Source organism: Corvus brachyrhynchos, unplaced genomic scaffold (assembly GCF_000691975.1).
Source record: "Corvus brachyrhynchos isolate BGI_N302 unplaced genomic scaffold, ASM69197v1 scaffold56, whole genome shotgun sequence".
Taxonomy (NCBI): Eukaryota; Metazoa; Chordata; class Aves; order Passeriformes; family Corvidae; genus Corvus; species Corvus brachyrhynchos.
The window spans coordinates 2544240-2557088 of NW_008238664.1; the positions used below are offsets into that span (position 1 = coordinate 2544240).

The 12849-nt window shown below is 40.2% G+C and overlaps 1 protein-coding gene across 2 annotated transcripts in view; it reads right to left on the reverse strand.

Moving 5' to 3' along the window:
- Positions 1 to 12849, reverse strand: part of LARGE1 (LARGE xylosyl- and glucuronyltransferase 1) — a 277612-nt gene that overhangs the window by 119779 nt on the left and 144984 nt on the right. For both annotated transcript variants that reach the window (XM_008636395.2, XM_017737860.1), the window contains one exon: positions 12093 to 12216. In XM_008636395.2, coding sequence (XP_008634617.1) covers positions 12093 to 12216 — 124 coding nt within the window. The remainder of the gene's footprint in view (positions 1 to 12092; positions 12217 to 12849) is intronic.

A 12849-nucleotide genomic window follows, 5' to 3' on the forward strand; every position in this document is an offset into this window, starting at 1 on the left:
TAAGAAACAACTGTAAGGAGAAAGGAATTTATACATCTTTGCTAAAATCATTTTCCTATTTCTGCTGGCCTTTGTGGCTGTTGTTCTTACTCATCACAGAAGCACTGGTGACTTTAACAGAATTCTGTCTCATCTTTCACTTTAAGAAACAGATGCATCTTCCACACATGCATGCAACAAGTCTGGATACAAATAGCAGTGAGCAAAAAGGTTGAGATAGAAATGGATGATTATTTGAACCTCTGGGTCCTGGATAATGTAGAGCAAATGCAGAAACCGTGGAGCAAGCCACAACTGGAAAGGAAGATTAGATATTAAAAAGGCAGAATGAACAAAACCTCCCAAATCAGCATCAGCATACAGCAAAGGAAAATAACTGCAAATTAATTCTCATCTCTGTAGCAAAGTCCGTAACACAGTCTGACTGATGTTGAGGACTTTTTTTTCTTCTTTCTTTCTTTTCAAATCTCTCACCAATACACTCATGCACCCAAAGGGCAGAAAAGTGGGAAAAACCTGATTTAACGATGCTTCTTCAAAACAACTTCCTTAACAACAAAATTAACTGAGGGTACCAAGAGCTTATCCATGCTCTGTTTTTGGAACCAATATGCCTTATATGGCTGCAACTGCAGAAATAAAGTAAAACTGATGTGGCTTTTTTTTTGTCTCTGCCATTTAGGTAACAAGACATTCAGCCATACAGCTTCTTCAGAAAAGAAATGACCAAAGGGTAATTCACCTACTGGGACCTTTAAGGACCATCTCCCTCCCCTTAGGCATTTTGCTGGCTTTTCTCCCACCTTGTTTAGCCAAATCAAACTAAAATGGCCAGTTTCTATCTCAGTCCTTTTCTTTACTCTCATCTGAGACTTTCTGAATTTCTTCACTGTTTCTTGCTATCTCCAAAATGCTGAAAATGCTTTGTTTGCCTCTCTTCATTTGTGCAAGATGAGACTGCAGAACAGAAAAGTCTGGCCAGTCTCAGTTAGTGCTGTTTCTTGTTCCTTTTGGGCCTCTAGCCTCAACTCCAGCTGTTTTCAGCACAGCCATCAAGGGTGGAGGACCTACAAAAGTCTGAGCATCCTGAGAGAGGTCAGTGAGAACCAGCCAAACACCATCCTCCCAGAAGAGACAAAAGTAAAAATCTTCCCTAGAAGATAAGATAAAGCCTTTTTTTTTTTTTCTTCCTGTCAGTGAATGAATGAAAAGAAACAAACAAGCTGAAGTAGATAAAATGGCAGGAAGCCAGAGCTTTCTGCTCAAAGCTGATTGACAGGTAGATCTGGCTAGAATTTGCCCAGTGGTGAGAACTCATGGCTGCCCTTCTCGCTTCATCTGTACGGAAAGATAAGAATGATCAATTGCCCGCTTTAATTGCTAGTGAACTCAATCAACAAGCTCTTTGTGTTAATTCATCAGGGAAGATACAAATCCATGAAAATATTATCACTGTCAGCTTTTTGACTTAGGTAACTATGCTGGTACATGCACGTTAGCTGCAGCCATTCCATGCTCTAGCACATTTCCATGCAGCTCTTGGGGTCAAAGTCCAGAGGCACACAGCCTGTATTTTGCATGATGTCAGGATAACAAACAGGTGTCATCAAGATGCACCATCCAGAATAAAAACAATGCAATATCTTGCATAAACACATGTTATGTTGGATAAACAGCCTCAACTCAGTGACAAAAATTTATTTAAAGTGGGATTCTTTACCTACCAGAAAATCTTTTTTTAAGGATGACAAAAGAAGGTTGCAGAACAGTTACAGTGACTATTGCTAACCAAGTAATGCCTGGCAGGAGATTGCAGGTCTAAAATACTAGTTACCGTGTGCAAAAAAATCCCCAACCAGACACCAAAAATGCTGAGGGAATGACTTCCCACCCTTTTAAGCCTGAAAGATCCCCATCTTGTTCGTATCCATACAAAACAGTATTCAACACCCAGAGCTGCAAAATACAGAATCATACAATCATAGACTGTCTCAAGTTAGATGGCACCCATAAGAACCAAAGAGTGCAGCTCCCTGCTCCTCACAGGACTACCTCAAACTAAACCATATGACTAAGAGGAGTGTCCATCATCAGGCTTGAAGTCATCACCAGAGTTCACGAGCTTGGTGACATGACCCTGGGAAACCTGTTCCAGTGACTGACCACCCTCCCAGTGAAGAACTCTCCTGATGTCCTAGGATGATTTGTGGAAAGGATATGGAAATGCAGCTTCCACCAGACCTCTGACATTTTAACACAAAGTCAAAACATAGCAAATACATATGAGAAAAAGGACGCATTCTTCTATTCAGAAGATAATCTCTACCTACTATAGGGCATCTCACCAGTAAAATCACCTTTCTCCAGACTTAAACTGTTTCTGCCTAAAGAGTAAGAACAGTAAAATTTCAACAGCTGAAAATGCTGCACCAAAAAAATGCCATTAGTGGGTGGAAAACACATCGAACCAGTGGAATAAATGCTATATCCCATAAAGAACTCTTACATCTCTTATTTTCACCAAAAGCAAAGACTTTGCAGGAAAACAAATCATCCTCCATCCTGCAAAGTTGGAGAGCAGGTGAGTGGAACTTTTTATATCACAATTATTGCTTCATGGGAGCAAAAATTACGTAAAGCAGTGTTCTTTTCTCCAGCGGTAAGTACTATAATAGATCAAAACTTCTGGGGACTAAAACGCTCCAGGAATACATCTGGAATAAAACCAATAATAGAAGATAAAAAGTATTACAATTATGAACAAGCAAAACTAACAATAACCTAGTGTAAGAAGCAGTGAATGTGACAGGGGGCAAAGAAGTGTTCCTTTTCTTTGTTATTAGAAAGAGCTATGATGTCTCTCAAACAATGCAGCACTAAGCAGAGAAACAATCTGAAAAAAATAAAGACATTGGGAAAGCTGGGCTCCTTCAAAAGCAAGAAACACTGAACTTGAAGTTCAAGACATCAGTCTAGTTAGCTGCCCTGCGTCTGGTTAAATAGCATCAAATATTTCAGATAAGAGTGAATTTGCAGGAGTAGTGTTTAAATGAATTGTCCATGTAGTAGGTATGTAACTCTTATAACTTCTTGAAGTACTTCTTGAAACATCTGTGTGAGGGCTAAGACCACCAATGACACCCTAATTCCATGTAATTTTGTAGTTTCACCCTAAAGACCATCAGATAAAATTGCAATCAGACAGGTGGACACAGGTCCCAAATGTCTCATTAAAACAAAATAGATGGGACTATTTTATAGGCTTTCGTCTGTGTCAGCTAAAAACTGTGAAACTTCCATTCAGCTGTGAAAGGGGTAAAATCTGAAGTAATGGAGGAGTATATGGGAAAATTACCACAGGATCAAAATATTACTCAGTTTTAGTTTTTGTTTCTGAAAAACAGAGACCTAGACACCATCAACATAAGCTCAAAGAATGAAACTTTCACAGGATTAAATTGTTTGATCTGAAACATGTTAGCTCCACTAAGAGAAATGACTCGAGTCAAATTACCACCAGTGGCATCTCATTAATAACCTTACACATATCTCAAAAAAATGAAACTGTAGGATTGCAGATTGACCCGAAAAGTGATACCTCCACTAACAGAAACAAAACTTCTCAATTTAGAAGTTCAAATGTTCTCGTACCAAGCTGACTCAAAAAGAGGTACTATCCATCAATGGCATTTCATTAACAATATTATTATAGATCCTCCCTTTAGGACAAGTACTCAAAACTAAAATCAGCCTGGACACCCTTACCTGGACTGAGATGGTTTCAGAAGAGCTATGAGAAGAGTGATTTCAGTGTGTGCTTGTGCTGTGCCAGGCACACAGCATGGCTTTGTCATTTTCAGTGCTGTGAAAACGTGTCACACAGAAAGGTGTGCCCAGACAAGGTGAACATCATTTTTCTCCACAAGAATGACTATTTCAGCCCCAGTCCTCCAGAATACATTGTACCTACACTGCCTGTTGAACTGTTTCACGGGAAGTAGCTCACATCTGATCTGCTGACCAGCACTTCCCTGAATACCAGTTGTTTCTCAGAAATAAGCCAACACCAAGTACTTCACAAATGAGGACATCTAACCATTTCAGCTCCCTGGTAGTGAATCAAGAATATTCTTGGGAGTCCTTGCAGACTCCTATTGTTTTCAGCTTATCATTCAGACATGGAAATACATATACTTCAGTTCTCTGTAAATCTAAAAGCAAGGATCACTTAACATTTTGGTAAGACGCTCGCATCAATACTGATCCTGACTAGGAATGCCTTGAACAGTCGCTGCTGTTCCTCTGTGAGTAATTGAGTGCCCTTTGACAGGGAGGTGTCCATGTGAGCAAGTGAAAAGCCATTAAGATCTAAGACCATCTAAGCTCTAGTCATTATATGTCTTCCCAGCTTTTTACCTGCAGGTGCCAAAGAAAGAAACTGTGCTGGAGCACAGGATGACTATTAACTCTCCCCAGCAAGTACAAGGGATATACAACCTATACCACTCATGCAGATCAAAGTGTTCAAATAATTCCTGTACATCCAAGGTTAGGACAGCAAAATGCTTTCATTTCTCATAGGTGGATGATAACGTTCTGAGAAAGCAGCTGTTGTAATGGGGATGCATGGAACAAGCTATAGCTGCAGAAGTTAGTTCGAGACATTGTGTCTTCTTTAGTTTTTTTGCAGGGTATGCTTTTCAATTTTTGTCAAACTGAGTAATTTTTGGAAAATCTCATGTGCAGTTATTCATCTTTTTCTCATTCTCTGCTAAAATTGCCTTCCCTGGCGGTGCAGCACATGTTGCTGCAATGAGCAATGTTTAAGAAGCTGAATGCCAAACAAAAATCCTTGCTATTGAAATGTCACAGTCAGCTACTATGATACAAATGTGGGTGATGCTAAGTGGAAGAGAGTTGGCTCCTTATTCCTCGCTCCACATATGTTACACAGAGCAGCTATCCCATCTTCCTGGTGGACGTAGAACAGAACAATTGTACTGCTTTTCCCTAGAATCAAGAAAAAGGTGGAGCTACAGAGAGACCCACAGCAATTAGAACTCAGTTATAAAACTGACAAAGAACTCCAATGCTTTTTCAAAGCACCAGCAACTGCAGGAAAGTACAAGGGGTTTACAAAGTCGGACATGAGGCTTTCTTCTGGAATAGCAGCAGAAGCACTGCACAATGTAACACAGGAGGCAGACTGGAACCCTTGAAAGAGGCCCAGGAAATACTGCACCTTCTTGCATCACACTGGGCTTCATCTCAGTAAACAAACTAACAGTTCTAAATCTCAAATCCACTGACAACATTTGTAAATCTGAAGAAAAATTACATAAAAATCTGCAAGAAACTATTCCATGTTTGTTATCTTGCCTTCCTCCACAAAGTCAGCGGTGAGGCTGCTCATGAAAGCTACATGCCACTAAGCAAATGACAACTGCTGAGTCAGAAAGGCATTATGAGTCCCATTATCATGACCAATTTCTGACCAGCCTCAGCGACTTCCACGGTAGTTCTTTCTGATCACCTCTTTAGACTAGGCAGAAATTTAAGACCCAGTTTGATTTTATGTAAAATTACTTTCTTCATATTCTAGGTCTGAATAATAATGGAAAACACATCTAAATAATAGTCTTCAATGTCACATGCCTCGTTTGCTTTTTTTTGTGCAGAAGAGGGACTGGGAGGGCAGAGAAAATACTGCTTAGGCTACTCAGTCTGCATGGATAGATTATGACCTCTTCACAAAGGTTCCAGTGTGCTGGGGAGTTTGAATTGCTATCTGTTTCTTGGTGTATACTAATTTCCTCCCAAACACTCTGAAGGAAAATATCTTGGCTTACAAAACCTGGTCTGTTAATGTCCAGTCATCTGTACTGAAAACCACAGATAAAAGACCCCGTTCTTAACATGGTAGCACTGTGTCAAAACCACAAGCATATTTCATCACCTGAGACTTCAGGTCTCTAGTATTCAATATGTCCATAAGCAAATACACAAAATCTCAATTATAAAGTGGAAATTCAAGTTAAAACTAAGCCACGCAAGTTATAGAAATCTGTAAAATGTTTTGATTGTAGACTTAGTTTTTCAAAATCTTAAATCTGCATATCTAAAAAAAAAATTAAAGAGAAGGGAAAAGGGCAGGAAGAAACAGCAGTCTATGCCTCTTACTTCACTGACGTGCAGTAGGCCAGTTTACAGAAAGACAAAAGGCTGGTGACATGCAGGAACACTGCAAGCTCCCCATAACACGTGCCAGTTTTAGATCAAATCCTCAATGCCACAGAAACACTTTAATTTAATATTACTGCTACGTAAATGAATGTAAACATAAACAAATGCTGGGTTTCTCATTCTGTATTGCATTAATAGCAATTAGATCTTGCATGTGAAGTGGAAAAGAAACGAAGGAAAGTAGTGTACTTCTGCCTTACAACTCTATGTTTGCCTCTGAGCCATGCAGTGAACTACTTAACAGATAAACAATCCTGCACTGCCCTTAACAATATATAATCTGCATGCAGTGCAATGCAAATACAATCCATGATAATTTAGGGATCAGTCACTATTACTGTGAAATAAATTGTTATGGATGGCTGCAACATCCAGTGGAACTTCTTGACTAGGAAGATGGTGGAAGGCAGGAGAATGCTGACCAATTTTATTGTTCAAGGCTTTATTGACACTGTTATCATTGTCACCCTCTTAAGCTGATGTGAAAAACACCAAGCTAATAATCTGTTCGTCAAATACACTCTCATATCTCCCCCACTGCCAATCAGAATCCTTCTCTCCCATGCTCAGCAGGTGGTATCTGCTATTCTGTTACAAGTATTTGTTTGATCATGGTTCCAAAATTGGTATCTGGCAATGTACAGTACATACAGCCCTATCACTGCTATCATTCATTGGAAGGGCTTCTGCTGGCATCCAGAGATTTCGTGGCATTTGAGCTGCTTTTGGCCAAGACACTTAGAAATTGAGCATACTTGAAAACAGCTAACATTATTGGGATTTTGATTTAGAAACATTTCTGCATGGACAATACAATGTGCCAGACAGGACACTTGGTTGCTCTCTAGATGGTAAAGGGAGTCTCCATTGCAAGAGCTCTTACGGGGTCATCTTAGTTGGATTGGGTGAGACTCTCTAAAACATGTTTCTGTACAATTTTTGTAACCCAGCTGGCCTGTGGTCCTACCTGACCACCACAAGACAAATATAATGCATCACTACAGATTACCTTAGCCTATATACAAAACATTTCCTAACTATGTTAAGTATGTACAGAAGACTGTCCTATGTGATCATTTCTACACATGCAGGAACTGTTTGTATTGACTGTCTTACTCTTGCAAAATTGATTAACTTTGCAGCAGGAACTGTCTGTGAATATCTGGGACAGCCAGATTCTTTGCCCAGGATGTTAATCGACACGCTTAAGCATACAAACTGGTCTAGGCACAGCAGGGTCTGCCTGGGAAATCTCAAGAACTGTCTGAAATTCCCACTGGGACCGCTCCTGTAACAAGCTGTCAAATACTTCTTGTGCAGATGGCCAGCGGTTCCATCAATCACCTGGTTTCAACTTAGGCTGCTGTCTCAAACCAGCCCTTTATCTCATCTCTGCAGACAACAAACCTGGGAGTTCCTGGACCACTGTGGGAGTTTAAGTGCATTGGGGGTGCACATAGGCACAGCCCTGAGAGCCAGCTACACGACATTCATAATTAAAGAATTAAACTTTATTTTTCTGCTTAAATCTCACAGACCTTGCCCATTAGCTCAGTTGGTTAGACCATGGTGCTAATAACACCAAGGTTGTGGGTTCAATCTCTCTATGGGGCCTTCACTTAAGGGCTGGACTCGATGATCCTTGTGGGTCCCTTCTAACTCAAGAGAATTTTGTGATGTCTGTCCAAATGATGTAAATTTCTGACCTAGTGAACTGTTTTCAAAGTTCAGATGAAAGTGGCTAAGAAGTAACTCATCTCATACTTCAGTAAATGCCCAAAGATAGGTGATTTTTATGCCATGCATTACCCCAGTTTGGTTGCTCTCTCTGGATCAGACCACTGATTTTGACTGAGTGTGCAGACTTCAACATTTCTGACATGAAATCACCTAACACAGCACTGGTCTATTGTTTCTGGGAACAGTAAAAGCTGGAACACTGTCCATATTCCAGCAAAAAATAGAGTTTTTCACATTTCACTTTCAGGTAAAATGTTCATCTCCTAAAAAAACCTATTCACCATCCCTTCAAGTTCATAAATCAATTGCAGCACAGGTGGGCTAAACGACTTAAAGGAGATGGCTTTTCTGCTCTATCAGTGATGAAGAGACTGCGTTATCTGGGCCATTTACAGCAGACCAGGCAACTGCTCATTCTACATTCTACCTTCCTCAGCTCACCTGATGTTGTCATCAGTGCATCAGGCAACATCTGGGAAAATAAACTCACCTCATCTGTATTCCACCCATCACATACAGTACAGCCTTATCAGCTGTTCCTTCTGCTCTGGGACAGTGCAGATCACAATGGGTTTAATGCCTGTATTTCCCTGTGACTGAACTGACATGAGATTCCATGTTAAACAATGAAGGGTAGAAGCCAAGTGCCCAAGCTGCACATCTTGAATAGTTTGCTCTGGAGTTTCTTCACATGAGACTGAACTGAAAAAACCACAATATCCTGCAGCCTGATATTTGCAAGTCACAGCTGTAATGGATGAATGTTTCACAGGTAGTTTTTTTTCTTTCATTTAATGTTCAAAGAAGACAATTTTCAGTTATTTTGTGGGATGCATTGCTGTAACAAATATATCTACTGCATTAGGACCAAAGCTGACTAACATGACTAAAGTGATCATATAAAGCGAATTTACATTGCCAAGTAACTTTCCAGTTTGCAGTCATGGCCATATGTGGCCACGTAAATTTGGAAGAGTTATGTGTGGGCCATACTGAGCAGAGCACGAATGAAGTATGTAGCTGTAGAACAGTTCAATTACTGGCACCATTATCAGCAGTCCACACTTCAAGGATGCTTATTGCTGATTCCTAACTGCATGTAGCAAGTTTAGTTAACGGGACAGAGTTCACAATCTGAACAGCTTGTAAGTTGAGGGAGAGCTTTTAAGCACCCATCTATCTCCCTCGTGGTTATTGCCAAGGCAGTGAGGAGACAGGCCAAGTTATGCTGGGGAAGGTTACAAGCATCTTAGTAGAACTGGCTGTTAAAGTCATCAAACTAACTGGTTTAAAGAAATACATCCAGCAAGCTGCCATCTCAACTGTGCCAGCTCCTTTTCCTGGAAATGCCGTTATCTTGGCTCAGCTCCACAGTCAAGTATCCTCCTCTCCTGTCCCATCCCCTATCATGTGCCTCAAGCAAAAATACACCTTTCCCTGGCCATTCTTTCCTGTGCTCCATCCCTCTTCCAAGCAGGCTGCTGGTAGTTTGGCTGCTTCTAGGGAGAGAATGAATCTAGGCTCTTTGTGGTGCAACAGGAATGTGAACAGCTGTGTCACCTTGCAAAAGGAAAAATAAGTCCTCTCTAAATTTTAAAAGGACCATCTGGCATGCTTAATTCACAGCAGCAAAGTAGATAGGTTGGTTTGCTGGCCTTAGAAATTCTGATATAATCTATGGTACCTTGTCTTCTCTTTCTTGCAATGAAGTGTCCAGTTTTCCTCTAAAACCTGAGAGAAAACAACAGCCACAGCCAAGCCTAATTTTCTATGCCTTCCTTCAGGACACTGATTGCTCAAACTCCAAGTTAACAGCATGTATTTTAAGAGCTGCAGGATATGTTAAGAAACATTGCCAAATACCAAATATTTTAGTCTCCAAATTCTGCCTTTTAAAAAATTAATATGCTAGTGGAAACTGTTGTCTGAATTCTAAATAGCTACTTGAAAATAAAAAAGCATCCATACTATTTATGGAGGATCTAATATTATGTGCTCCCTTCCAGTGTTTGAGCAGAACAGGAGCAGAAGCAGAACTTTTCCCAGGACTTAAGGGCTTATTCTGACATGTCAGCTCCTGCTGCATGAGAAGGAAGATGCTGGAAGCTCATACATACCCAGTGGGAAAAAAACAGACATGAAAAAACCAAACATGAAATGGAAAGTTTTCTGTAGCAGCCAAAATGTGCTCCAAAACAACTGAACATTGGTGAATGAAAGCTAAGAAGAAAGTTCTCATGCAATTGCTCAGTCTAAACCCTTTTACAAGTCAGGAATTGGTATTGATTACAGGTTTAAAAAAGAACTACGGAGGGTCATTTAACTGAAACATAGAGTATACTGTAACAGTGAATCCATAGATCACTTCGGAGAAAGACAGACTTTCTAGTAAACATTCAGCATCAGCTCTATGTTTTCTTAACACCAGGCAGCATAATATAGCTCCCAAGAGTGCAGGTGAAATACACGAACCCAAACCAATCATTAAATCCTCTCTAGGGGCTACACAGGAAACAAATGAGATGAGCTCCTACAGCTGCCTGTAAACAGCTCCTCTGTTGTCTTTGCTAAAACCCACAGAATGATCTGGATATGAGCCAGCATCATTCCTGGCCTTTAAAAACTCTGTTTATATTTATAACTCCTTGCTCTCCTTTGGCAGTGTCTGTCACATTCCCCTATGCTCAGTACTATATACTGTGGTTTTTTGGCCACTGAAATCAGGGAAATTGCTTGGTATGCAGCATGATGAGCTCTGAACAAGAGTGGCAAACCTGGGAAGGCCTATTTATGCCTATTATACGTGCATCCAGTTAGAAAGTGCTCCTCAATCCAAAGCCTATGGGTTATATACTATAGATAGTCTAGTGTGGATTTAGGTCACCAGTCATACAAAAATTAAGGCTGAGTGAAGAGGGATGGAGAAAACAAGTTTGGTCTGTAGCCTCATATCTGCTCAGTGCTTTGCCTATAAATCAGAAATTTCAGGATCACTGAAGTAAGCTCTCTTGGTTATTATTTACTTAACTAGATTGGACCATACCCAAATGACCAGAAGGAAAACACTAAGAGGTCTGTCTTCCCCAGCTGAGAGGCTAATTAAAAACCCTACAATTTGCAGAAAAGCACATACAAGATTTGTAAGAACAAACCTCCTCCTTGCTATGAAGCTGTAAAGAACAGAAGGAAGATCTCTGGCTAATTAGGTTAATATTGGCTTATGGCTTCATGTAGAAGAACCAATAAAAAATAAAACCAGAAACAAAGTACTTTTCTCAAGAATCACTTTTTTCCCTTTCCCATCTCTTTCTAAAGCTTTTTGTATTCAATATTTCACAACGTGGTGTGCTTTGAATTTACCCCTTAGTACTGCAATTTGCTACCTTTTGTTTTTTTTCTTGTTTCAGGTGCTGTTCAGAACAGTCTGATAAGTCATACAAATTACTGCCACGAACTCCAAATGATGAAATCTGAATACTTCATTCTACCTCCACAGGTAAAAAAAATACAGCTCAAAATCAATGCTGTGGTTCCATGTTCTGAATTAAACTTTTTAACTATGAAAAGACAATTATTTTGAGTAAGTGATTTTTTTTCCCCCTTTGAACTCTTTTCATATTCATTCCTTTTGGAAGGGCATTCAGACAACAAAGGTAGCTATTGTACTACTGGTAGCTCATCACAGCATGTGTACTTAGGGTGTCACACACCTGTGCTTAAGGAATGCAGGGCAGTTGAGTGTTTCCAGAACAGATTTGGGCTTGATGAATAAGACACTTTAGATTCCACCATTGCTACTAGGAAGAAGTACCCTTAGAAAAACATAATGGGACCAGATGGACAGACAGAATCCTCTTGAGAGCAGGTAAAATTCTAAGCTGCTAAACAACATATTCCATTAGCAGAGAAACGGTGCTGATTTTAGCCATTTAGCATCTTCTAGTTAAGTGCAATTGGGGCTACAATCATGTCAGTTAGAATCAATTGTCATCAGGGAGAGTATTTCAGGTAGTAGTTCCCCTGCAAGTCACCAGCCAAGGGAGATAAGTAACAAAGCATGACATCAAACCAGAAGTACATGACTGACACCTGTGTCTGTGTGTCTTTACCTTGAGCTCATCTGCATCATAGAAGTCTATGCGCACAGCAGGGACCATCCATGTCTGGAACAGAGTTGCCAGGATCTGTTTGGCAATTGCATCTGCAATGAGGTGGAAGTGGAGTGGGTTTCGCCTGATATGAGAAGGGAGAGAAACGCATTAGTTCAAAGGTTTCCAATTCCTGTTCTTAAAGGACAACATTAGAATTTACAAAGCTTTACCTAAGACATCAAGTTTGGAGTGTACAGCATGTCTGGTGGAGTCCTGCTCTGTAGCCAAAATACTGAGACACAATTTGAACACACATGACAATAGCAGAAATATTCAATCAGTTTCTGGGTGGTTATAAACATACAGACCCTTTGACTTCAGTGGAATGTGATTATTTGTAACAGCTGAGAGTCTTGTCCCTTGCACCAGCTCCTTAAAAAAAAAGGCCAAGTTAATCTCCCTTTGGGGACCTGAGCTCTGGAAGTGATTGCTTTCAGTTTCTAGGTGAACCTGGTAATTTATCTTTGTGGTAAGAACAGTGTCTGTGGAGAAATGAGGGTGCAACGGAAGGTTAAAAAATAACCTTCCACAGTTCTTTTTGAATAAGGTTAAATTCTGGGACCCTTGAGTTTACATAGAACTTTTCTTCAAAGCAAACATGGGGAATCAACAGCTGTCCCATAGGAGCTCAAACCCAGATGTTTCAGGTGAGTGCCTTCTAGCCATTCACTGCCATAGTGAATAGAATGGAGACTGCAAATAGCACCAGATCCTT